This window comes from Canis lupus, chromosome 6 (assembly GCF_011100685.1).
Source record: "Canis lupus familiaris isolate Mischka breed German Shepherd chromosome 6, alternate assembly UU_Cfam_GSD_1.0, whole genome shotgun sequence".
In the NCBI taxonomy this organism is placed as follows: Eukaryota; Metazoa; Chordata; class Mammalia; order Carnivora; family Canidae; genus Canis; species Canis lupus.
In genome coordinates, this window is record NC_049227.1 from 72599947 (window position 1) to 72626192 (window position 26246).

The following is a 26246-nucleotide window of genomic DNA, read 5'->3' on the forward strand; positions in this document are numbered from 1 at the left end:
TGTTTTCTGCATACATTTTTTGTGTCTTATGGGTCTAAGCCTGTTTTAGCAACACATACAAGAGTCAAAAGGGAATGAGTACTCTTTTATTTACAAGACTACAGATCTGAAGTAGATAACCAGATTTGAGTCCTACTCATCTCTTTTACTTACTGCCTGAATGACCCTATGGAAGACACTTAACTTTTCTAATCCTTAGTTTCCTCATTGATAAACTGAGTCTAATGGTAGCTATCTAACGAGGGAGCCAAATGACAAATGCACATGAGCAGTAAAGCACCACCAAACATTAGCTACTATTTTTCACTTTCTATGGTTGACAGAGCATATGACTCATGAGCCTCCTGGATTCAAAGGGGAGAAGAAGGTTTAATGCATTTTTGTAGCTTGCTGACAGGATCTTGGGCCTTGTATATAGCAGCATATGCACATGTATTGATAGATGGATAAATCAGGGAGAGGTAGTGAGACCCAGGACAAGCACTATTTGCCTGCTTTTCAAAGCACAGTAAGCTTAAATCTGAGTCTTGAATTGCAATCAGCATGTCTAGGAATCCACAGCACATGTTCTCTTTTATTATTGAAGGAGACAGCTGCCTAGTCAATGTAAATTTTATTGTAAAATTGTTTAATAGGATTCACAATTATGGGAGAGCAAACACACTTGAGACACTAATGGAGGTTCTGAATTTGATACGTGTAGACAAAGACGGCTGTCAGACTTAGCATCAGTTATTGTTGCCTAGGGACAGGTGGGCAATAAAAGAAAGTGACTACTAATGAAAGGGAACTCCCACTGATTCACTGTCGCCATCTCTGCTAACCAACAGTGAAAAGCAGGAGTGAAAATAAGCACCTAAATGTTTGGTATGATAAGTAAAAACCTTATGCATTTTATCCCATTCTACTCATTGTACTTTCTATACCATTTGATTGCCAGGATCTTTTATCTACTGAAAGTCTCCATACTCCTCATTGTTGTGATAGCACAATCCCCTTGTTTTCCGTACACCACTGTGACCAATCCTTCTTTATCCCTAAGAGGCTATTCAGTAATTCCTCAAGTCCCTATGAATAGGGGCTCAGTCCCTGGCTACCTATTAGACCTACTTTACAACTTCCAGCTTCAAATATCAACTCTTCATGTATAATTTTCAAAAATTTATACTAAACCCCAACTTCTCCACTGAATGCCAGTTGTATATTTCTAAATGATTAATGAATATCTCTGCTTGAAAACTTGGATGTCATCAGTAGATCAGCATATTGAAGCTAATTGATTTCTCTTCCCAATTGATTTCTTTACCCAATCTTTTATCCCTGTCCTCTTTCTTTCTCTTTCTTTCTTTCTTTCTTTCTTTCTTTCTTTCTTTCTTTCTTTCTTTCTTTCTTTCTTTCTTTCTCTTTCTTTCTTTCTTTCTTTCTTTCTTTCTTTCTTTCTTTTTCCTGTCTCTTTCTTTAATCATCATATCATCACTCTGGAATCTATACTGAAAACTTTGTTCAAAGAAGTCTTCTTGGGATCCCTGGGTGGCGCAGCGGTTTGGCGCCTGCCTTTGGCCCAGGGCGCGATCCTGGTGACCCAGGATTGAATCCCACGTCGGGCTCCCGGTGCATGGAGCCTGCTTCTCCCTCTGCCTGTGTCTCTGCCTCTCTCTCTCTCTCTCTCTCTCTGTGACTATCATAAATAAATAAAAATTAAAAAAAATTTTTCAAAGAAGTCTTCTTCAATACATTATTTATAAAATCTCCAATCGTTCCCTTGCTCAAAAAGTCTCAATGGCTTGTCATTTCCTGTTGAGAAAAATATCCTATTGGCTGTGTCTTTAAAGAGCAGGAATTTCTGTCTTCTATTCGTCTCTTTATCTATTGCACCATTTAGACATGTGTGTTATACATCATACACTACAATAATTGCTTATTGAATTGAATTAAACTCCTTGGACTAAGTTTCCTTAGTCTGATCCATTCCTAACATCCAAATTTATTTATAGGGACTCTTTACAGTGTATTCAACTAGCATTAAATTCACTCTCCCTTAAATATGGATGTGTTCAGCTCATTCTTCTTACTACTTCTGGACATGATTCCTCTTTTCTCTGCCCAATTCTCACTGTTCTTTAAAGTTTAGCCTAACTTCAAAACCCCTCTCATAAATCTTTCCCCAACTCTTTCAGTCCAAGTTGATCTTTCTCCCCAGTGAACTCCTAACACTTCGCATTTTGTATTGTCATTCCACGCCATGTAATTATCACATTTCTAATTGTTCCTAATTACCAAACTCACTTTGATCCTTGACTCTTTCCCCTTCCTTCCTTACTATTTTAGTTTTGAACTGTTTATATAATTTTTCCTGTATATTAATTTTGTGTGTCTAGCTATGCTATAAAGCCTTTAGAAGGAAAATTATGTCTTATCTCTTATATCGTTCCCACATTCTAGCACTAGGCTATGGATAAAGTAGAGGTTTAAAATATTTATTAAATGAATAAATGAATGTGAGGGGAAGAAAATATATTAAAAGTGAGTATTTATTGCATTAATAGCTTTGGAAAAATAATTCAAAGAAAAAGAATTTTGCATTTTGAGTATGATGCTTGAAGGCTTTTTGAATACCATTTTCTTTTATTATCTGATTTGTAAGTTAATTAGTCCATTAGATAAGAAGAGAATAAAGGTTAATGTATATACACCTGCTTTATGTACCAGCAGTGATTGACAATAAAAGTCATTAAATGTTACACAACAGCTAATAGAGGAAGTTGGAGAATCTATGAAGCAATGCAAGACAAGAGTAGAGACCTACCTGGAAAGATTTTGGCAAAGTTTGCCCTAGGTTGGTAGAACTACATTTCCTTCTACACTACAATTTATGAAGCAAGAAAAATAGCTATTTGAATAGGAGATAAAGAGACCAAGCTCTTAAGTACCTTGCTTTTGAAACTGTTGTAATTCTATCCCTCACAAACGTAATCAGCTCAGCACTAGACAAAAAGGATTTTGTCTTGCAAAACATATTCTCCCATTTTCCGGGCATTACGAGGTTGAATATATCTCACTGGAACTTCACGTCTACTTTATCAGTTCCTCTACCCAGACTTCCTAATGTTTACCTTCCATATACTTTATCACTGGCCTCAGTTGGTTTCTTTTTTGGAAAACACTGATATGTAGGTGATGCTAATGCTAATGAAATTTCCCTTCTTATAAGTAACAGATTCACTTATATTTACAGTGAATCTCACCAAAAATGTTTTATTTTTTTGGGGGGGGGAGAAAAAAATATAGTGAGGGGTGGAAATGTCAGCACGCAGGACATTATTTTTCTCTCAATGAGATGTATCAATATTTATTGAATGTAAGAGCCCTTTAAAGTGATTCTGTTAAGGGAGGTGGATCGCATCTATTTTATAGGTTTTATGTATGATTTTATATGCAGCTCTACTTGCTCACAGTTGTTAGCAAAGAAAGTACAATTTAACGTGTAACATGACTAAAAGGGAGAAACAGATAACAGTTTTATAATAAACATATTGTGATTACCACAAATAATACAGTGTGAAAATCATGGGAATTTTGAGTAAACGGACCAGGATTCCAGATGTGGCTCTTTTTCTCAATGGTTTTGCAGTATGTAAAGGCAGATGATACAAGATTTTATATCTATCAGTTGACAGTGATGCTAAAAACTATTTCATGAGGAATTTTAAGTTAAACAAATAATACAAATGAAAGTGCTTTATATGTATGAAATTAATATTTCAGTAGTTACATCTAGGACAAGATCCAGAGTCCTTCCTATGGTCTTTAAATACATTTTGTGATCTGTTTTGTCAACATCCCCCTGATCTCGTCTCCATCACTCTATCTCTAGCTCATACCACACTAATGACTTTGGCTTATGCATTTCCCTCAAACACAACTAATTCTTTCCTGCCACAGGGTCTTTGCATGTGCTATCACATATATTTTCTATACAGTTTCGCTATATAGTATATTTAAATGGTGCCCACTTTGGCATTCTGTTTCCATTCTACCTTGTTTTATTATTTTTCTAATACTCACTACTGACATTATACTTTTTTTATTGACTCTCATTCTCTACAACTAAATTAGAAGAAAATGGAGTTTTGCCTGTCTTTTTTGCTAGTCTCACCTCAGAACTAGAACAATATCTACCGCACAATAGATACTTAATAAATCAAATAATACATAAGGGAATGAATGAATGATCTTTCATGGAGTCCTTAATCTATTTGAAGCAATCTGTAAAGTGCTTTATATGGATTATCTAGTTTAATCAATATAATAGGCCTATTACTGTTTCTCTTTCATAAATGAAGAAAACAGAGGTCATGAGGTACAAAAATTTGCTTAAGGTAAACACAACGAGATGAAAAATGACTCCATCACTCCATCAGCCTGACTCCAAAATCTATGCTGTTAATCACTGCTGTAAAGCCTGTGTGTATCCAGTCATCTTTATATTAATTGATGTTTGATTACATTGTTACAAAACAGATTGAACCCACTATCAAAAGAACATTTATATAGCTTAACCTGACCCTCAAAATAAATATATGTGTTCAGTAGCTAAAAAAATAAACCAACTCCTAGAATCTGAAAAGCCAGCCTTTGATAATAGTTAAGAAGAATCAAAAGAGCCAGGTTTGCTTTCACAGGTGAGCGAGGTGAGACTTACCTCTAGGTGACCAGCGATTGTAGCAATATGCAGGGCAGTGAGGCCACCATACCCAACCTGCTGTATGTCAGCTCCACTGTGAAGCAGAGAAGTGATCAATTCCGCACTGTCCTGTAAGGAAACACATCTTTAGTGTTACTTTTCTACTAATAGCAGGTTTGGACACTGTGCAACAGGATATATTGATTCCCTGACTGTCAGACAGTTTAGGCGCTCAAAGAAAACCTACGTGTGATTTCTGGCATAAGAGCACATGAGACGGCAGAGAGCAAGTCTCAAATGGTTGAAATGTAGGAGCAAATGACAGGGCTATTCAGTTTCAATCAATCCTCTACCACTTGACCATGAAAGATAGAAAGGACATTACCTATGGTGAGGCTCTTGCAAACTCAACTCAATCTTGTGTGTAGGTCACTCCGATAAATGTGCTTTCCCTGGCAACTGCGTGACTGGAGTGACTGCAGTGGACTATTCCCTGGTAATTCCATAATTGCTTCTTTTCTACATGTGTGTCATGGCTCCTCTGCATAATTAATGACATATAGTGTCATGGGCTTATACATAATTAATCAGTAGTGTCTTTCTTAACTTGACTCATTTTAACTGTGAAAATGTTTGAAGTAGTATTTAGGCCTGTGAGTTAGAATAATTTATGCAATGGCTAAAGTGATCCTTACTTTCCTCATACTATTATTTGCACTGCATTTCTGTCTTTGGAGAGACAGGGAACTTTTCACAATATTAATATTACCTTACATTCATTGAATTTTTATTATGTAATCAACGTTTCATATGCATTAACATACTTAAACCTAGTACATGGTAAGACTCCAAAAATGGTTCATAAAAAATTAAAAACCACTATTTTTCTAAATTATCCTATGAAAAATTACTATTATATACTTTATGAGTCAAAACATTTGAAAGAGTGATATGGAAGGTCATATTCATAAAACCCCCACCATTGGAAGGGAATGCAAGAAAGGTCTTCATGTTTAACCTTCTCTCTCAGAGTAAGAACTCAAACCACAACTTCTATAATACTTGGCCCACCAACATCTCAAAAACACTCTGTGGGGGATTCCTGGGTGGCGCAGCGGTTTGGCGCCTGCCTTTGGCCCAGGGCGCGATCCTGGAGACCCGGGATCGAATCCCACGTCGGGCTCCCGGTGCATGGAGCCTGCTTCTCCCTCCTCCTGTGTCTCTGCCTCTCTCTCTCTCTCTGTGACTATCATAAGTAAATAAATAAAAATTAAAAAAAAAAAAAAACACTCTGTGGCACGAAAGTCTTCACGGGATAGGCCATTGCATTTATGCATAAACATATTATTTCACACACTGTTGATGTAGAAGATCCTCTCGTTTAAACAAAGTTTGATTTCTTAGTACTATTACACGTAACTGAAGATTATAAAAAAGGAAAAGTCATAAAAAATGAAAAAGAAAGAACTTTGGTAAAGAATTCTAAATAGCAAAATTAATGTTATACTTTCCAAATTTTCTACTCTGCATACCTCTTCTACCAAATAAGTTAAAGATTTTGTGTTCCTTTACTAGTCCACTGGCTCTTTCTGTTCAGACTATAGGCTTACATCTTATCTCTATCCTTGCCTTCATTTTCCAGGCTTCTGGAAAAAGTTATTGACACTCACTGCTGATAGCTCTGATCCCATTTCTTTAGTGATTTCTAGCTGTGTATACCCAAATCTTATATAAATCCCAACTGAGTTCACTATGCTCCTTACACATTGAAATTTGCTCTTTCTTATATCATCTCTTCTCCCTTTGTCCTTGCCTTATTCATCAAGAGAAATTGCATGCTAGTTTCTTCCACCTGAGACAGAAGGAATCACCATTGTGCTGAAGTCACCTCCTCAGTTTCAGAAAGTAACTTTATTTACCAAATCCAATGTCAATCCTCCTCTTCTTCATAGGCAGATGGTCTCTTTCTTCTTGAAATCCTAATCTGTTTTGCTGTCCTAAAACCACATATTCCTGATTTCTTTTTCTTGGCCTCCTCTTTGTTTCCATCTGTCTCCAAAAAGTGAGTTTAGCCCCAAGCCACTTTTTCATTCCAAATGCCACCTTTTGGCAATGCTAATACAATCAGATAACTTTATCTTTAGTCCAAATCCCTCCAAGTCCATCCATACATCCTGCCTATCAATGGCATCTCAAATTAAAAATTCAGAATTGCTCTTGTAAATACCATTCATAATTTTCCCAAGTGTTATCTCTCATCTCCTAGTATTTTTATTAATATTAATGGCATTTTCTTATTCCAAATGATTTTGAAACCCTTCAACTCAATCAGTTTCAGAGTTCTGCTGGTTTTAACTCACTAGTACTTCCTACATTTCTTCTTACTTCTAACATCACCCTTCCATTTTACAGTCTTCTAACTAGTCTCCATGATCAAGCCTTTTCTCCCTGCAGCCCAGCCTCCATACTGTTACCCAATAAACATTCTTATGCATAGTTTTGATGACAACATTCCCTTTTTCAATAAACCTTTCATGTACTTAACAAGTAGTTATTAAGCATATATGGTATGTGAAACACTGTTCTGAGCAGAGGGGTCATGACACTGAGTAAAATAGTTAAATTTCTGCTTTCATGGAGCTTATATTTTTACCATATACATATAAGAAGAGAGAGATAAAATAAACAAATAAGACAGGGTGTCTGAGTGGCTCAGTTGGTTGAGCGTCTGGCTCATTTTGGCTCAGGTCATGATCTCAGGGTCCTAGGATTGGGCCCTGCATCGGGTCCCATGTTCAGCAGGGAGTCTGCTTGAGATTCTTTCTCTTCTCTCCCTCTTCCTTTTGCCCCTCTCCTCCTATTCACATGCTTATGCTCCCTCTCTTTCAAATAAATAAATAAACAATAAATAATCAAATAAGAGAATATCATATACAGTATCATAAAGTACTAACGACTGTGAAGGAAAACTAACAAATGATAGAGTGGCTACTTACAACTGAGTAGTCAGGGAAAGCTTCACTGAGAAGGTACACTTTGAGATAAATGATAAATACCAAAAAGAAGAAATCCAAGTGACAATTTCAAGGATGGTCACTGGAAATCAGGGAGCAATTAAGAGTGGAATACGCAATTTCCTAAAATGGAAATAAACTTAGTGTGTTTGAGGGCTAGTGTTAAGTAGAAGGTTAGGAAAAAAAAAAAAAAAGAAAGGAAAAGTAATGTTCAAGATGAGGTCTAAGACACCTGATCTTATAGGGCTTTGTAGGCTCTGGTATTTGATGTTTGGATTTTTTCCAAGTGCAATAGCTGAAAGGAGAATGACATGATCCTGAGCTAGGGAAGAATAATAAAGAAAAAGCAGTTTTTGAGGTAGAAAGAAAATGTTTTATTTTTCATATGTTAAGTTTGAGATACTTACATAAGATACATTGGGTTAAGGCTATGGGTACTAGAATTACCTCTTAGAATCTCAGTTTTGCTAATGACTATGTCAACGGGGACAAGTTACATAACCCTTTACATTAAGTTCCTTGATTATGAATAAAGGGGACAGTGATTGTATGTCCTAATGTAACACACATACAAACTGTTCATTCACAACTGATGTGGTAAAGCATTTAAAATACTTGAAAGTTACCTGGCAAAATAATACTCACTAAATTCATTGCTTTTGGACATAGAAGAACTGGGGCTTAGTTTGGCCCTCAATGAAAACTTCCCAATAAGAAAATGATTGACTTCATCATTGAACTCCTATTTCTCTTTTGCCCTTACTTCCTCCCCACAACTTCACTTCTTCTGCTTCAGTTATCCACTGAATTAATCAAAGTAATATAATATAGGAAAACTCTGAAGCAATACAGGAAGACAGGAAATGTCTATAAGTTTTGCTTTTCTAGAAAAAAATAATTCACAGAAGTTAACTCCAACCTCATCAGTAACTTTTATTTTTATTTTTATTTATTTTATTTTTTTTGTAACTTTTATTTTTAAAAGGTGAGAGGAGGGCTAAAGACAGGAGTAGTCTCTGAGATAAATGAAAAAGACATCACCTTGAAAGGTTTTTCCCTGCAGATGGGTGGGCATTTAAGTGCAGGGAAATGAAGAAAGTCTTTTTAAGCACAAAATCATTTTTTAAAATAGAGGGGAAAGATGATAAGTTTAAGCAAATAAAAGTATTAAAAAATACAATATGATAAATGACAAATTGGAGAAATATTCACAATATGTAAAACCAACAAGGGGTTTATATATTTAATATATGAAGAACTTGTATGAATCTGTAGAAAGATGGATACTCCTTAATTTGACAAATATCTATTAATGAGTGTCTACCTTATGAGAAGCACTGTACTAGGTTATATTAAAATAATTACGTGTAAAATAATGGAACATATGAAATATTTATCAGGCATATTGTAGTAAATGTACATCCATCCTTTTCTCAACTATCTTTATACTTTTTTTCTTAGCCAAAATTTGTGGAATGTAAGGGAAAGCATGTCATGATTTCTTCAGAATGGTCAAATGTCGAGGTCAGTTTGAAGTACTAAATCATGGTTTACTACCTTGGTTAGATTTCTCAAGTTGACCTCTGATCTAAATTTTTCTTTTTTTTTTAGATCTACTACAAAGATAGAGCTTTTATCTTCTGAAGCTATGCTAAGGAGAATATAACAAAACAATCATTGCTATTTAAAAATTGCTTACTATGGGCTAAGCATCATATAAAATGTTTTATTGACATCTCTTCAAGCTTCATAACTTACTTACGAGAAAAATACTAATATCTCTATCATGGCTGATAGCAGTCATATTCAAAGAATTTAAAGTACCTGTAGAACCTTAAGTAGTTTCTAAGTGCTGGAGCTATGTACAAATTTGGGTCTGTTTGATTCCAAAGTCCATGTTTTATGTCTGACATTTCATGGTGCTTTAGCTGATCTTTCCTTAGTTCCAATATGAAAGAGAGGATGTACTTTTGGTGTATTTTGTTGCATTTAACTGGTGAGTCCCAAATACTTTTCCCCTCCTCTACAGAAGTGTTCTGTTCTAATGGAATAATTTTAAAAGTCATCAGTATGGTACACACCTCCCAAGGGGGAAAAAAATTCCTCTAAAAGAATAACATAGGTAAAATTTAAATCTGATATAGTTGATATTAATTGCTTGCTCTCTGTGATATATAACAAGTATTGAAGGACAAAGTTTTTAAAAGAATGACCTTAAGATGTGAATAGGGATTGGTCTTTTGGAGAACTGACAGGTTATCCATTATGTGCTATCTAGCCAAATTTACATTATAAGCATTCAATGGGAAACACGGAAGCATTCTCAAGTATGAGGTAAATAAGCCTCTGTAATACATTGTGTACAATATTAATTATAAAGATATTTATTTATTTATTTATTTATTTATTTATTTATTTATTTAGAAGGAGAGTATGGGGAGGAACAGAGGGAGAAGGAAAGAGTCTTAAGCAGACTCTGTGCCCAGTGCAGAGCTCGAGGTAGGGCTCTGTCTCATGACTCTGAGGTATGACCTGAGTCAAAACCAAGAGTCAGAGCTCAACCAACTGTGCCACCAGAAGCCACTGTATATTTTTTTAAACAAAAGAAAATCCTCGTGTGGTAGGGTAAGGCTTGAATGAACAAAAAAAAAAAAAAAAAAAATCTGTCCAGCAAATACTTGAAAAAATAGGATTTGGGATATAGAGGCCTCTAAAGATTTACATAAATGGATTAAAACTTTTTGTAATGTTAGCAACTTCAATTCTGTGCTATGTATGAAACTCTAAAACAGCATCTAATATCATGCCTGTTGTTACCTCTGTGATTGTTACTCTAGATAAAGCCGAGATAAATAACCATTAGTGTCAGAGAGCTCAGCTTCTCTACCACCAAATCACATAAGTTAAATACACACACATGCACACACATACATTTGTCTGTAGGTGTTTGTTTTTGCTACTTCTATTTCAGAATAAAAATTAAACTGGGAATTTTTAATATCTAAAAATTATTTTCTTCTGATTATGGAAATGTCCTCTGCAGGTTTTAAAATATGGCACTAATTCATTCATCATCTTCCTAAACAGATATGAAATTTGTGGTCCTTCCCCTTGAATCCAGCTGGGTTCTGATCAAAAGACTGTGGCGGAAGTAAACCACATTTCCTCTAAGGCTAGGTCATAAGAAGCCAAATTATCTTCCTGTATTTTCTGGTAAAATTGTTCTTGAAGCTATTAGCTACCATGTAAGAAGGCTGACTACCTTGAGACAGCCAGGCTCTAAGGAATCCCAGACCACAAAGAGAAGCTACATATCACATACAAGCTTTTCATTCAAATGATCCTGCTAAAGCCAGACGTATAGTCACCCCAGCCTAGACATCAGATATGTGAAGCCTCCAAGGGATTCCAGTTCTCTGCTAGATGAAGTACCCCAGTCATTTGTGTCTTCTCCTCTGAGGCCCTAAATATAATGGAGCAGAATCAAGCCATCCTTGCTGTGTCTTGTCTGAATTTCTGAACTGAGAATCCATAAGAATAATAAAATGATTATTATAGTAGAGTATAAGTTTGGGGTAACTCATTATGCCTCAACAGATAACTAGAACATGTCATAGTGGAAAGTGTAGAAAATAAAGTGAAGGAATCAATAATTTATAACCTGTACATTATAACCATATAATCACTATTATCATTTACGTGTTTATTTCCTTCCATTCTTTTTCCCAGGTATGGCCCTTCACGAAACTAGATAGAGCACAGACTAGCACGGCAAAGTAAATTTCTGTTTGCATATTAATGGCCACTTCCTACATTTGGCACATGTCTCCTTTTTTTTTTTTTTTTTTTTTTTTTTTTGGCACATGTCTTCTAACTTCTTAGGCTTTAGGTTTTTTTTCCCTATAAAATGGAGATCATAATAGTATCAATCTCATAGAGCTGTTGTGAGGATTAAATCAAATAATTAATGCATTTTGCATAATGCTTGACATATAATTTTTATCATTAATTATTATGAACACAATTGAGCTATACTACATATAGAGACAAATAATCTCCCTTTTTCATTTAAAATGAAAGTATTTCCCCTCGTGTGGCAGATGCAGAGATATGCCACTCAGATCTCCCTTCACGAAGAGTGTTGTGGGAGAGAGGTTAGCTGGCAGTCTCCCTTAGCTAGCTCTTTCAGATTCCACTGTAGCAATAGAGCTGAGATCTTTTCATGGTGGCCCCCAGTCATTGCCTGAGAAAACTGGTGGTAAAAGGAGATAGTCATTGCGACTCAAGTGATACTCCTCTAATAGGCAGTTTTTGCTCTGGAGCTCCCATTGGGCTGGCTAAAATTTTAGTAAGTCTGCATTGTGGTCTGATAGCTTCCCCAGGCTTATTCTACTACCTTCCTTTGATTTTCACATGTGTCACTTCCAGATAAATATCTTGCGCTCCAAAATCCTATCAGACCCTGCTTTTCAAGAACTCAACTGGCATACCATATCATAAAATATGTTTCTTTAATGTAAATTTAAATCAAAGCTGAATGGGGATTTGAACTTGGGTCTTCTGATTTTAAATCCTATGCTTTTCTCAATACAACGTGTTACCCTCCACCCTCAACTAATCTAGTCTCAGTTTTTTGGCTTCCACATGTAAGCTCTAACCATGTGCTCTTCATCTGTGAGAAAGGTAATCTAACATCCACTCTATCCATCTTATAGAGATGTTACGGGATCAAATCGCATAATGTATGTGTGAATGTTTATAAACTCAAGATTTTTACAAGTGTAAGTTCATATATTAACGTTAAATGTACCACCTCCAAGATCAACCTATGGGAATATCACCTTACATCTTAGTCCACTCTATCCCCAAATATGTTTAATTGTAAATTACTTCAATTTCTTTATCCATCAAGATATCAGAGTTGGGCTAAATTGTTTTCTGTAATACCCTATCTAACTCTAATATACTAATATTACCCTGAAATGTCACATGAAGCTGCAAGAAAGACCTGAACGTGGTGGTTTGGAAAGAAGACTGGGTTTCTGGGTGTGAAAACAGGGATATACAAATAAATATTTTAATAATGTGTTTATTTTAGTATCTTTTCTCTACCAGCCTGGTAATTATTATTGCCTGTTTGTGCTAGTAAGGAAAAGTAAAAAAGCAGTTTTGTACTCCTCAAAGAATATTAAGGTTTCTTTTAGGGCAAGGGACTATACAGAACTTTAATATGAAACATATTTAGTTCCAGGCATTAAAGTTTAATGGACTAGAGCTGCCTCATGCATCATAGACATCTCCAATGAAAGGATCCATTAATCAGTATAAAAATAACTGCTCATGAAAGTTCACACCTATATGCCTCTTGTTGAAATAATTCTGAATTTATCTTCGCAAAAGATATCACTTATTAAAGGTTTTGGTGTGACAGGAATACTTGACTTTGCTTGAAATTTTGAAAAAAGAAAAAAGAAGGAACACACTCTTAGGATAAGTACCTGTACTCAAGGTAATGCCTCTAAATTTGCTTTTGACTTCTTTTTTTTTCTCATCACCTCTGCTGACCTTCCTCTTCTGGTTCCTAGTGTTAAATAATAACATCCTGTGGGCTGCTTCCAACTGGTCTTTGAATACACTTGTTCTCTCTTTCAAAAATATAGTGTCAATTTAGTAGGGAAGAGCTAATCAGAATCTCTAGGAGTTTGGGAGAATGTGCAGATACATGCTGTTTGAAAAAGCAAATTGAGTATTATAATTTCTTTAATATGTTTTCACTTATATTCACTTTATATTAAATTTTTTAAAAACACATGTAAACTGACAGTTAATGTTTATGTTTATCCAAAGGAGCAAAATTTTAAAAAGATCAAGAAATGCACTATTGTAGAAATCTTTCTGTGATCCTGTCACTCCTCAAGATATCACCTAAACTTTTACCTTTTGAAAGCAGCAGTTTACCTTTTGAAGCAGAAAGTAGTCATTGCCTACATTTTCCCAACTCCATTTATTTTGCGTCCATTTTTACACTTTCTATTCCCAGAAATTCACTAAAATATCCCTGAAGGAAATATCTCAAAATTTTCTAATTTCCACATCTAATGACCAAAATAGAACCATATTTTGTCCAATGTCAATATGATTCTTCCTCCTTTGAATAATAGAATTATTCACCATAGAATTATAACTTCATTCATTTATTTATTCAACATGTATTTATTCATGAACACAGACCAGGAATTATTCTATGTACTTAGACTAAGTGATAAGCAATTTAGATCCAGTCCGCTTTGGTGGTGGTCATAATTCTACCAGAGATTATAAACAGGTCACACGGGGGAAACTATATATATAGTTTGGAATGCATAATATTTACAACTAAAAATTTGAAATAATAGAAATTAAATATTAGGAAACTTCACATAATTTCTGATTCTCTGAAATTTGGAGCAATACCAGGCTTACCTTCCTCTATGGCAATAATTAGCTGGAGCTGAATGCTGACTGCTCCCTTTACATGGAGCATAAATTCTCTAATTTTAGACAGTCTCCGTCACGTTTTATATCTCAAAAACACGGAGTCCAAGTGTTAGCTCCCATTTGACTTTGCCATATTATCTAACACCTTGATTCATTTGTTACCCACATCATTCCTACAAGTATGTAGGATTGTGATTCTTAATTTAGAGGAAGATGTAGAGAAGTAACCAAGTAATGAAAGAGAAGCATAGTATGATAAAGTGTACAAGGTATTTATGACAGTACATTGGAGGGGCACCTAATCCAGACTTGGGAGGGGTCAGAGAGGGATATCCAAAAACCAGTGCTAATATAAAAATTGAAGGGTAAGTTAGTGTCTTAAGTTCACATCTTATCAACTTTTTACTGAGAACATGTTAATTTACAGATTATGAAATATTGGGTTACTAAGAAGAAATATAAATATAAAAAAGAAATCTTAATATTTGTTCTAATTGGTGGGTATAAATGATTTCTGGTTCCTTAAATTAAAGACTTTAAGCAGTCTTTAAAAGTTGCAATTACCTGGAAGATTTAGTTAAGTATGCAAAAAATAAGATTCTTTTTTTGCATGTGTGAATTTTGTTTCTTTTTCTAAGCATTTGTTATTATCTTGACAAATATCCATTTGGAGAAAATGCTCTCGTTAATCAGGAAACTTTATTTATTCAAATAAAAAGGCAACTTAGGGGGATCCCTGGGTGGCGCAGCTGTTTGGCGCCTGCCTTTGGCCCAGGGCGCGATCCTGGAGACCCGGGATCGAATCCCACGTCGGGCTCCCGGTGCATGGAGCCTGCTTCTCCCTCTGCCTGTGTCTCTGCCTCTCTCTCTCTCTCTCTCTCTCTCTCTGTGACTATCATAAATAAATAAAAATAAATAAATAAATAAAAAATAAAAAGGTAACTTAGATTTTAAAAATATCAATTAACTTTGCCCTCTAAATTAATGGTTTTCAGTGGAGGGTGATTTTATCCCCAAGAGGCAATGTTTGCAGACATTTTTGGTGTCACACTGGGGATGGGGGAAGTAGCTATCAGCATCTAGAGACTAGAGGCCAGGAATGCTGCTAAATATTTTACAATGCACAGGACAGCTCCCATAATAAGGGGTAATACAATTCAAAATATCAGTAGTGCTGAGGCAGAGAAAATCTATGTAAGTAAAGGATTCAGAAACTAAAAAAAAAAAAAAAAAAAAAAAAAGGATTCAGAAACTATGAAACACATGCTTTATAACCTGGTTTTTAGGTCGGTTGAAAAAAGTACCAATTTTGCAATCAAATACATGTGTTAAGAAAGGAAAAAAAATCAGAAAAAAAAAAAAAAACATATAACAGTTTCCAGGCTATGGATCACCCTAAATAGAATACAGAGCTTTTTGTTAGGCAGGGTCGTGTGGTAATAAGAACCTAGGTCTACTGAGCCAAAATATATAGGTTAAATTAAATTTTTACCACCTTCCATGCCCATTCCCTTTTTAAAAAATATTTAAAGGACTTCCGAATGACTGGAATGAGATCCTGCTAGAAGGCTGTAGGATAGAATAAACGACCATTCAACACCCGTTTTTATCATATTAATTGCTTAAAAAAAGTTAACTAATCAAATGCTATTTTTCATTCACTGAGAAATTTCAAGTGGTTGCTTATGTATTGAAGGAAGAGTATATGTAAGGTTAATCAGACAGATATGTTTTTGTTCATTACCATTCTTATTTAAGATTTTTGAAACCATGGAAATCTCAATTTTTTCCCCAAAGTCTTATGTTTCATTTTAGGAGAAGAATTTAGATACTATTAAAAGAAGTATGCCTCAGAGTAGAGTGCAAATATGACAGGTATCTTGTAAGAAAATTAGTTAAGGTGCAAAACAGAAATATCAGAAATTCTATTTATCTTTATTTATTAAAAAAGAATTAAATTTTACTAAGATTTAACATGAAAATTTATAGTGGTGGTCTCAGTTAATGTTAGTTATGTATACATTTAATAACCAAAGTATAACAAATAAATATTGTAATTCCAAATGGAGAGAAGTTGAGAATTGGTTCTCACTTTTCTTTTTTAGCGTTTAGTACATAAGGACACATTATAGCTAATGTGAGCTAAACTTAGTGGATTTGTAGATTTTAATATCTAATTTAAAATGAATTTATCTTTAAAAAATTGCCAGATTATCTTGAAAAGATTCCTGTGGAAAAATATCACAGAGGAAATGTTTATTACAAGAAGAAAGGAAGGAAAATAGCAGAGTTGTCATGCTGGCAATTTTCTTTCTAGCAATCTGAGCTTTTGGTAAGTCAACCTTTCAGGTAAAATTAATGACAATCTAATCATAATTGAAAACAAATTCATCAAAATACTTTTTGTTAAAAAATTTTGATATTATCAAAAATGATATATGAAATATGGATCTATACTCATAAATTTTAACTCTGTCTGCCAAAGTATATTTTTGCCCACACCTATTTATTGATGATTGTGTTCATAATTATAATTTATGAACAAATATATGTATTTGGGATGCAAATTTTATATGACATATGATAAAAAATTGGAATCCATTAATCTAAGAATAGACTTCACTACTTTGATGTTGTTAGGATTACATATTCTCATTTCTTTAGAATGTAATAATCCAGAAGACAATCTTTTTTGTCTGTTTTTCTGTATAAAATGGCTGAACACGAGGAGCACCTAGATGGTTCAGTCAGTTAAGCTTCCAACTCTTGGTTTTGGCCCAGATCGTGATCTTAGGATTGTGGGATGAGGCCCATGTTGGGCTATGTGCTCAGGTAGGAGTCAGCTTGGAATTCTGATTCTCTTCCTGTCCCTTTCCCTGGGCCCCTTCCCCTGCTTGTGGGCTGGTACATGCTTGTACTCTCTCTCTCTCAAATAAATAAGTAAATAAATGAATAAATACATGCATACACACAAACATACATACTATTTTTTAAAAAATGGTTGAACATTAGGTCTTCAGTAAATGTTTGTTTGAAATAAAAGTTCAATATGATAGTTAACTTTTATTGAGTAATTACTAATAGCTAACTGCTGCACATAGTTTGTCCTTTTTAAAACTATAAACCATCCAATGAAATAGGTAATTCTATTTCCTCCATTTCAGAAACTGAATAATTTGTTTACAGATGCGAAGTCTCAAACTGAGATAGGCTTCGAAGCTGACAATTTTTATTGAGGTACATTATATCTATCAATATCAAATATTGTTTGTGCTGTTTGGATACTCATTAATTTACCAAGAATATTTATCAAGGGTCTTTTATAAGTCCTTATACACTGAGGAATTAAAGAAAAAGACTCTCAATGCTAAAAGTTACAGACCAACATCTGAAATATCCAAATAAATACTTCTAAGTGCTATAATATAAAAAAATGTGAATTTGTAATTGAAACACAAAAGAGAGTACAATAAAATATGCTTGAGAGTCCAAGAAAACTCAAGATCAATTTATCTTTGTTTTATAAGTAATAATCTCCTATCAGGAAAATAAATAAAAATATATTTAAGCAGAAGAAATAATAAAAATAAAAACACTGGAATATAAAAAATGCTTGTCCTAAAGAATGAAGTAATCTAGAAGAGTGTTTTCAAACTTTAGTCTGTAAACCAGTCAGCTGGGATTAAAAACAAAACAAAACAAAAAACAAAACCACATTCTGGTTTATTAGGGGTGAGGTTCTGCATTTCTAAAAATCTCTCATTTGAGGGTACGCTATTTGAAGCAGTCAGTAATGATAGCTTCAAGATTTACAGGAAAATATGGAAAAATAAAGGAAGCAGATGAGTAATTATAAAAGAAATTGAAATTATATTTTAACATCAAGGGAAATCCTACTGTAAAGCACAGTATCTTAAATTAATAATTCTTAGCAGATTAGCATCAGATGGGATACAGCAGAGAAATAGTTTTTGAACTTGAATTCAAGTCATTAGAAATAATTAAATTTTAAGAACAGAGAGAAAGAAGATAAAAGAAAATGGAGACTCAGTAACCTGTGGAAGATTACCAAACATTCTAATATACATATTTGAAAAAATAATGATCAAAATTTCTGAATTTGATGAAAGCATATACTTATGAACTTAAGCTCAATGAACTCTAAAAAGCATTGACACAGAAAATCATACACGGGATTGTTACAACCAATCTGCTAAAAACTAAAGATATTTTCTCTCATCTTCTTTAAAAGACATGAAGGGTTTATCACAAAAATCCTAACAATATATTGGAGTTTATAACATATGTATATATATATATATATGTGTGTGTGTGTGTGTGTATATATATATATATGCATATATATATAGTATTTGGCAACAATAGTATAAAGGATGAATATAAAGTGGAACTATACTATGGAAGGTTCTTACATTTAAAGTGAAGCAGGCCAATATTAAGAGACAGTGCATGCATTTATTGAAGATCTATAGTGTAATCACTAGAGTAATCAGTTAAGAAATAATGCATACAATTTTTGCTACAAGAAAATGATAAGGCAAGCCACAAACTGGGGAAAATTTTGCAAAATATATATCCAAAAAGGACCCATATCCAAAATATATAAAGATCTCTTCTTACTTACAATTCAAGAAAACGATAAATAAAACTTAAAAATGGGATAAAGATTTAAACAGACATTACAGGGGAAAAAAATGTGACAAATAAGCACATGAAAATCTATTTAACCTTCATTAGTTACTAGTGAAATGTAAATTAATCATAAATATTAATATACATCCCACAGAAAGGCTAAAAATAAATATTGACAAGTGTTGGCAAGAGTGTAATATAATCCACTAGAATTGCAGACATTGTTGATGGAAATGGAAGATGACATAGTCAATTTGGTAAAGGATTTTACATTATCTTGTAAAATATACACTTTATGATATGACCCTTCAATTCCATTCCTATGCATTGCCCAAGAGAAATAAAAACAAATGTTCAAACAAAGATCTTTGCATGTATGTTAATAGCTTAATTTATAATAGTCAAAAACTGGAAACAACCAAAATGTCCATAACAGGTCAATTGTTAAACAAGTGGTAGTATAGCCATAGAAAGAAATACAGCTCTACAATAAAAGAGATGAATTACTGAACACACAAAAGAAAACATATTGAGTGGAGTGCATTTATGTAAAATTCTAGAAAGGGAAAAATTATACTGATAGAAAACACATGGTGGTTTCCAGAAGCCATGGGGATAGAGGAGGGAACTGACTATAAAGGGTACGGGGGGAACTTTTTTATATGATAGAAAAGTACTACACCATGACTGATGATTAGTACATGACTGTATATGTTTTTAAAAGTCTTCAAATTTACAAAAAAAAAATAAATAAATAAATAAATAAAAGTCTTCAAATTGTCCACTTAAAATTGTGAATTTTCCTGTGCCTAAATTATACCTCAATAAATCTAGCCCTTATAAAAAAAAAAAAAACTAAACAAAAACAAAGCAAAAACAAACAAAACAAATAAGAGGAGTACTATCTTCTACATGGAATTAAAAAAAAAAAAACGAAACACTTGTTCCATTTAATAATGAAAGCAGAGTTGCCCTGTTGGTAAAAATTACCCAGCCCTGAGGTGGACCCAGCATGCCAGGGTATATCATTTAAAATGCTGCTGATGTGACCAATAAAAAGATGTGAAAATCAAATTATTCATTTTGTGAGTGGTAAGAAAAAATAAATTTCACTTGCAATATTTATAAAAATCCAACTAAATGTATGTAAGCAACTGTTCTGTGTGTGCCAAAATATTAAAATAGGATAGGATAGGATAGGATAGGATAGGATAGGATAGGATAGGAAAGGAAAGGAAAGGAAAGGAAAGGAAAGGAAAGGAAAGGAAAGGAAAGGAAAGGAAAGGAAAGGAAAGGAAAGGAAATAAAGGCAAGGAAATTTCTTTCAGATAAAAGGAGATTCAGAAATAAGAAAACTAAAAATGAATGATCCTGGAATCAATCCTAAATAAGAAAAAAATGAACAGATTTTTATAAATGACACTAATATGATAAGTAATCAAATTTGAATTTGGACTAAGATTTAGAAACTAGTATTGCATCAATCTTAAATTTTCCGATTTTGATCATGTATTGTGATTATGTAAAGTGAATTTTCTTATTCTTAAGCAGGTCAGGGAATGGATAATTAGAACTAGATTTAATGCAATGGTAGTAGAAATGGCTGCTTTATATAGTTTCTGTGTTTTTTTTTTTTTTAAGTTTTTTTTTTTTTTTTTTTTATGATAGTCACACACACAGAGAGAGAGAGGCAGAGACACAGGCAGAGGGAGAAGCAGGCTCCATGCACCGGGAGCCCGACGTGGGATTCGATCCTGGGTCTCCAGGATCGCGCCCTGGGCCAAAGGCAGGCGCCAAACCTGCTGCGCCACCCAGGGATCCCTGTTTCTGTGTTTTAAAGGAAATTGTCAATTTAATCTGTTTTTGCCTTTGTTAAGAATAAGTAGAGTAATCATGCCGTCTATTATGGCCTTTTCAAAATTTTTGCCTACTTTAGGTCCTAAGATTCTAAATTTGTTTCAACTTGCTACAAAAAAAGTTAGTCCGTATATCCTTCTGTAAAATATATGAAAACAGAAGAAATAGAGCAAAGGGAATTCTAAACATGGAAATTTAATTTTCATAAACAGAAGTGTAACAAATTCTGTAAAGATTGTAGCACTAAATCATTCAGAATGCATTTCTGTGGTTGTGTCATACTAAGTGTTAGGAAAACAAACTAATATAGAAAGGAATCTCCCAGACAGACTCAGAATTCATGGTTCCGCATGCTGCCTTAACGATGCATTACTGGCTTCCTATTCCTTGGAGAGCTCTTCTACTTTCACCTCCTACTATTTAACAGGAAAGCCAGCATCAGAACACATGCTGAACTCAGCCTCAATTCATATTTCACAGGATGATTAGGAGGTATTAAAAGCAATTTAGCACATAACTGACACTTTCTTCCAGAAAAAAAAAAAAAAAAAAAGTTGACTAGGCATTGACGGGTGCAAAAAAGGATGAGTATTAGAGCATTTGCACTATGAATGAAGTACAGGAATATGTGAAGCTGGATCATGGGGAAAACATGGCTGTCTTCTCTCACAGTGATAAACTCTAAAGGTTGGGGGAGGGAACGTAGTACAAAGTGATCCTGATAGGAGCAACAGCTGCCCCCTCCAACACCTGCACATACAAAACTGAAAGAAAATCCTTTTACAAATTCACATGAAATTGAGAAAGAACAAAATGTGCAATATAACAATGAGAGTCTGAGAGTGTGAGCCAATTGCTCTTGATTCCAATCATTATTTTGGCATTTACTAGATTCTAACTTTAACCTTCAGTTTCCTTTTCTATAAAATAAACCCTATTATGCATCTCAACAAGTTACATTAATAGTTGAAGAAATAATGTATACAAAATTTAGTGTAATACTTAACTAAGTCCAGAGTAAATAAAAACTTATTATACTCAGGGCATGAACAATTTATATTTTATGATATTCTATAACTTTTATTTATGACAATCTCAGGGATCTATCCCAATACTGAGTATCCCAGTTTTTCCAATCCACTTTTATATTTACTTTCTGATGAGGTACTGAGATTAGTTGGGAAACAGGAACTGTTGCAAGGAAATAAGCTGAAGCAAAAGTAGGAGAACTAAAAGGATACTATAGGGAACTCTACAGATTTTTTAAAAAATTTTATTTATTTATTTAAGAGAGAGAGAGATACATGAGTGCCCACAACTGGGTGGTGGTGGCAGAAGGGGCAGAGAGAGAGAGAGAGAGATTGAGAGAGAGAGAATATTAAGCAGGTTTCACACCCAGTTCAGAGCCCCACATGGGGCTGGATCTCTTGATCCTGGGATTATGACCTGAGCCAAAACCAAGAGTCAGATACTTAACCAACTGAGCCACCTATGTGCCTCTAGAAAGATTGTCAATTAAGGAAAATGTGCAGAAAAAGAAATGTAGCTTCAATGCCCTTCTTTCACTGTCATCCTCTTCTGCACAGAGGCAGCTTGGTTTCCTGGTGAGAAGCTCTAGCAAGGGGACCAGATGGCCAGGTCTTAAATCCTGGCTAATGTGTTGACTAACTATGTAATCTAGGGATAAAAACAATATTCATTTACCGATTTCTTGTGAGACTTAAATGAGTTGAACATGGAAAGCATTCAGAAAGAGCATGTGTCTGGTTTATAGATGAAACCAACTCAATATAGAGAAAGGACTTCATCCAGTAATATAATGCTCTGATCACTCTGAATGTTTTTCATGATTATCAATTTGTCATGAAAAAAGAATAGAAAGAAAAGAAGAGGAGGAAGAAGGAAGAGAAGAAGAAGGGCAGCAGCAGTCTAAAGACACACATCATCCTTAGTCGTAATACAATATTATGGGAACAAAAATATCATACCTTGTAGACTGCCAGGTGCAAGGCTGTAAATCCATTTCTTGTCAGTCGAGATGGGCGAAGTCCTTTTAACATAAGGGTTCTAACATGTGACTTGTTGCCTGAAAGAGAAAAGTGAAAGAAGGCTGAATGGTTGTGGGGGTAGACCAAGTCTTTGAAATCTTTCTTTGACTTAATGATAAACTCACACTGATGTATGAAAATGTCAGCCCCGTGGCACTGGCTGGTTCAGGTGGTTGAATGGTTGGGTTCAACGTCTGACTCTTGATTTTGGCTCAGGTCATGTTCTCAGGGTTCTGGGATCACCTGCCTTGGGCTCTCTGCTCAGGGTGGAGTCTGTATGTCCCTCTCCTGACCACCCCCCCTCAATTCGCTCATGTTCGTGCTCTCTCTCTCAAATAAATAAAATATTTAAAAATATCAGACTGCTAGTCTGCAGGCCATTTCTAAAGTTTTCTATTAACTGATAGCCTTCCTTATTCGTGAACATTTCTATTTCACTTACAGAACTTTGTATCAATGCTGCATTATTTTAATGCACTTGTGTTACATTTTTTCTGTAGTATTCTCATCATCAGTTGATTTTAAAATATAAAAACAGTCATTTTAATAAGCTGTTAGTAAAGAGAGGAGGCAAGGTGGAGGAAGTGCAGGGATCCTCAATTCACCAGGTCCCACAGACGTACCTAGATTGCTTTCAGAACACCCTGAACACCCAAGACTTCGATCTGAGATGTAAAGAGAGAAGGACTGGAAGGCTACAGAGAGAAAAGTGATTGCTCCTGTGGAGGTAGGGAGAAGAATAAAGATGGGGGAGGAGAGCCCCAGCAAGTGGGGCAACCAGGAAACCGTGGGGAGGTGAGCCATGCAGCCTTGGAAGAATAAATATTGTGAAATGTCTATGCTATAATTTCTATGCTATAAGGGCAATTTACACATTCAATGCAATCCCTATGAAAATACCATGGACTTTCTTCAGAGAGTTGGAACAAATCATCTTAAGATTTGTGTGGAATCAGAAAAGACCCCAAATAGCTAGAGGAATGTTGAAAAAAGAAAACCAATGCCGGGGACATCACAATGCCTGACTTCAAGCTGTATTACAAAGCTGTGATCATCAAGACAGTGTTGTACTAGCACAAACACAGACATATAGATCAATGGAACAGAAGAGAGAACCCAGAAATGGACCCTCAACTCAATGGCCAATGCATCTTTGACAAATAAGGAAAGGATATCCACTGGAAACAGGGTAGTCTCTTTGATAAGTGGTGCTGGGAAAATTGGACAGCCATGTGCAGAAGAATGAAACTAGACCAATCTCTTACACCAGACACAAAGATAAACTCAAAATGGTTGAAAGATCTAAACATGAGACAAGAATCCATCAAAATCCTAGAGGAGAACACAGGCAACACCCTTTTTGAACTTGGCCACAGCAACTTCTTGCAAGATACATCTATGAAGGCAAGGGAAACAAAAGCAAAAATGAACTATTGGTACTTCATTAAGATAAAAACTTCTTCACAGTGAAGGAAACAACAAAACTAAAAGACAACCTACAGAGTGGGAGAAGATACTTGCAAATGACATATCAGATAAAGGGCTAGTTTCCAAGATCTATAAAGAACTTATCAAACTCAACATCTAAGAAACAAACAATCCAGTCATGAAATGAGGAGACATGAACAGAAATTTCTCCAAAGAAAACACAGACATGGCCAACAAGCACATGAGAAAATGCTCCACATCACTTGCCATCAGGGAAATACAAATCAAAATCACAATGAGATACCACCTCATATCAGTGAGAATGGGGAAAATTAACGAGACAGGAAACAACAAATGTTGGGGAGGATGTGGAGAAAGGAGAACCTCTTGCACTGTTGGTGGGAATGTGAACTGGTACAGCCACTCTGGAGAACAGTGTGCAGGTTCCTCAGGAAGTTAAACATAGAGATACCTATGACCCCGCAATTGCACTACTGGGTATTTCTCCCAAAGGTATTGATGTAGTGAAACGCCAGGATATCTGCACCCCAGTGTTCATAGCAGCAATGTCTACAATAGCCAAACTGTGGAAGGAGCCATGATGTCCTTCCACAGATGACTGGATAACAAAGATGTGGTCTATATATGCACTGGAATATTACTCAGAATCAGAAAGGACGAATACCTACCATTTGCTTCAACATGGATGGAACTGGAGGGTATGATGCTGAGTGAAGTAAGTCAATCAGAGAAGGACAATCATCATATGGTTTCACTCATACGGGGAATATAAGAAATAGTGAAAGGGATTATAAGGGAAAGGAGGGAAACTGAGTGGGAAAAATTAGAGAGGGAGATAAACCATGAGAGACTCCTAACTCTGAAAAACAAGCAAAGGATTGTGGAAAGGGAGGTGAGTTGGAGGATGGGGTGACTGGGTGACGGGCACTGGGGAGCACTTGATGGGATAAGCACTGAGTATTATATGTTAGCAAATTGAATTTAAATTAAAAAAAGTAAAAAAAAAAAGCTATTAGTGAAAAAGCTTAGATAGAAATCTAGTTGTACAGGATGTCTCAGAACATTATTAGCAATAGAGCTTATTTAGATTAAAGAAATCTGGAAGAAATGACTAAGGTTGAGAAAGCATGTTTAAATTTGGGAGGAAGACCTGTTAAGCAGAGCCTGCTTAGTTTGGGAGGAATGTTTAAGAAATATGATTAGAGTCAGTATTTCTGCATTAGGGTATTCTTTAAAAACCTGAGTTCAATGAATAGTAGTTGGTATTAACAAAGTTAATATTAATCATTTGTTATTTAATAAATTGACATATGCCCGTACTTGGGATTCATTAAGGAACAAAATAAAACAGAATGTGAGCCAAATCAAACTCTAACTCTTCCTTTTGATCAATCTTCACTTTGAGATTTTCATCTTTGGCATTTATCTTACCTTACACATATTTTACTACAGATTGTAAAGCAATTGCAATGTGTTATTTTAGGGAATGCTTTAAGTGCTTCTGAATTTAACCTAATCTCTGACTGGCATGGCCAATACTGAAAAATGATTTTTTTTTTTTTTTTTTCCCAAGCAAATTAAGTGACTTGGTTCAGCGTAGGAACACAATGCAACCTAAAATCAGAGCTAAATCAATTGGAACATCTGCCTGGTAGTTACTGCTTCAACTGAAGGTTTTCAGGGTTTTAGGGATAAAGCAAAAAAGAAAATTGAGCATGAATAGAATTGTCCTTTGGACTATTCAGCAACTAAAATAATTGATCACATAGACATATAACTAGTTTATAAAGTATTGAGTTTCAAGCACTCACCTCCACATATGCAACATAGATGAAGTAGAGACAGCCCATTTTCTGTGCGGTAATTTAAGTTGACTTTACTGAAGGCATCATCAGAGCTGAAAAAAATTTTTTCATATGATCAAAAATTTCACCTTTTAGTTTATTAATTTTCACTTCAAAAACTATAAAAGGGAATCATGTTATTATAAATTCAGAAATATATCTTTTCTAGGGTTTTGATGTACCTAGAAAAAGAATTTTGAAAATGTATCCATATGAAGAA

At 34.7% G+C, this 26246-nt stretch overlaps 1 protein-coding gene across 1 annotated transcript in view; it reads right to left on the reverse strand.

Moving 5' to 3' along the window:
• TNNI3K (TNNI3 interacting kinase) overlaps window positions 1-26246 on the reverse strand; it is a 240310-nt gene that overhangs the window by 200725 nt on the left and 13339 nt on the right. Inside the window, exons 3-5 of the mRNA XM_038541654.1 lie at window positions 25994-26079; window positions 22674-22771; window positions 4703-4813 (exon numbers count right to left, since the gene is read on the reverse strand). Of these exons, the coding sequence (XP_038397582.1) occupies window positions 4703-4813; window positions 22674-22771; window positions 25994-26079 (295 nt within the window). The remainder of the gene's footprint in view (window positions 1-4702; window positions 4814-22673; window positions 22772-25993; window positions 26080-26246) is intronic.